This window comes from Cucurbita pepo, chromosome 9 (genome assembly GCF_057944985.1).
Source record: "Cucurbita pepo subsp. pepo isolate OVF chromosome 9, ASM5794498v1, whole genome shotgun sequence".
Taxonomy (NCBI): domain Eukaryota; kingdom Viridiplantae; phylum Streptophyta; class Magnoliopsida; order Cucurbitales; family Cucurbitaceae; genus Cucurbita; species Cucurbita pepo.
In genome coordinates, this window is record NC_141806.1 from 9,090,459 (window position 1) to 9,092,529 (window position 2,071).

Genomic DNA, 2,071 nt, shown 5'->3' on the forward strand with positions numbered 1-2,071 from the left:
ACCACCCTGGAAAGGCAAACGTAGTCAGAGATGCCCTAAGTTATAAAACGGCACACTCGTTTGTCCTCATCACTAGAGAGTTAAAAGTACAAGCCATGTTAGTTTGTTCAAAAAGTTTTAGTTGCTATTTTTAGGTTACAGTGGACGTAAAAGGAAAAGAGAAAACAATGGATACGGTATCCATAGTAAACGAATTTCCAAGTGTCTTCCCAGAGGATTTACTAGGAGTTTCCCCTTTACGAGCTGTAGACTTCGGGATAGAACTAAAACCAGGAACTGGACCTATCTCTAAAGCACTATACCACATGGCTCCAATAGAATTAAAGGAACTAAAATTACAACTACAAGACTTACTATAAAAGGGTTTCATTCGACCTAATTTATTTTGTTGGTGTGTGCCGATGTTGTTGTGAAAAAGAAAGACGGGTCGATGCGCCTATGTATTAACTATGAGGAGTAAAAAAAGAGAACAATAAAGAACAAAAAAAGAGATCATGTTGAAAAATATTAATCTAGGTGCGGAAAGAGTGAAAGAAGTTAGAACGCAGACTCTTTGGCAGGAGTTTGAAGCGTTGAGGATGGGTGATTCAGAAAGTATTGATGAGTATTCAGGAAAACTCACCATTATTGTCAACAAATTGAGAGGGCTCGGCAATACTGTGGATGATATCCAAGTAGTTAAGAAACTTCTAAGATCCACCTCTGCAAAGTTTCTTCAAATCACTTCAACGATTGAGGAGTTCAGTGATCTCAAAACGAAATCCGTTGATGAGATTATTGGATCACTCAAGGTACATGAAGAAAGGTTGCAAGGGTTTGAAGAAAAGGATGAAACCGTTCTCCTCACTCATGCAGAATGGAAGGAACGAGAGAATGCAAAATCCTCAAAGAAAGAATGGAAGGATCAAGGCAGTTCCAAAGGAGGCAGGGGACGGGGTCGTGGAAGATGGAGAGGCCGTGGGAGAAGTGACTGGCATCGAGGAGATGAAGGAGATTCGCAAACTCAAAAGAAGAAATTTGAAAAAAGTAAAATTAAACGTTACAGGTGTCAGCAAATGGGATACTTTGCATCAGAGTGTTCCACAAAAGACGAACAACTCAACTTGATAGAGATGCAAAAGGATGAGGAGTCTTCATTGCTGATGATAGAGGCGTGTGAAATTAAAACCACACATGACAAAGACCCTAATTTTGTGATGTTGAATGAAACTATAGTGCCGTCATCAGCCAATATTGGAACTAAAAATTCCTGGTACCTAGATACTAGAGCAAGCAACCATATGTCATGAGAAAGAAGGGTGTTTCGTGAGCTCGCCACATCTGTTGTTTGAAAGGTACGCTTCGGTGATAACTCTGCAATAGACATTTGTGGTCGAGGAATAGTGCTCTCAAATTTATCAACGCCAGACAATACCTCAAATGCATCATTGTCAAGCTCATCGATGCCGAAAAAATTCAGGTCTCTAGAAGATATTTATAGAGAACTGAATGAAGCAGAGGAGGAAGCAGTGGACCTTTGTCTTCTTTCTATAGAGGAACCAACTTCATATAAGAAAGCTGCTAGGAATGAAAACTAGAGGAATGCCATGATGTCTCAAATTCTCTCCATTGAAAAGAACAGAACGTGGGAACTCACAGATTTTCCGAAGAATCATAAAGTAATCGGCATCAAATGGATTTTTAAATTAAAGAAAAATCCAGATGAAGAAATCATGAAACATAAGGCGAGACTCGTGGCAAAGGGATATGTACAGCAGTTTGGTGTAGATTACAGTGAAGTATTCCCACTAGTGGCCAGGTTAGAAACAGTGAGATTAATTCTTGCCTATGCAGCCTTTAAGAACTGGGAAGTACATCATATGGATGTAAACACAACTTTTCTGAATGGCGAGTTCGAAGAGGAGGTGTATGTTGCTCAACCAGAAGGGTTCGTTAACAAGGAAAATCCAAACATGGTGTTAAAACTACGTAAAGCCTTGTATGGATTAAAACAGGCTCCGAGAGCCTGGAATTTTAAACTTGATCAATGTTTGCAGTCACTTGGTTTTGTTAGATGTCCACAGGAATATGC

General features: G+C 39.6%; 1 protein-coding gene across 1 annotated transcript; it reads left to right on the top strand.

Moving 5' to 3' along the window:
* The first annotated feature begins 494 nt into the window (after positions 1-494).
* Positions 495-1,289, top strand: LOC147791251 (uncharacterized). Its single transcript, XM_087126600.1, has one exon. The coding sequence runs from the start codon at positions 495-497 to the stop codon at positions 1,287-1,289; it is 795 nt and encodes a 264-aa protein (XP_086982726.1).
* Positions 1,290-2,071: the final 782 nt, after the last annotated feature.

Bases quoted from the DNA above. Each gene is read 5' to 3' on its own strand.
- LOC147791251 (XM_087126600.1), top strand. From the start codon at position 495: ATGTTGAAAAATATTAATCTAGGTGCGGAAAGAGTGAAAGAAGTTAGA.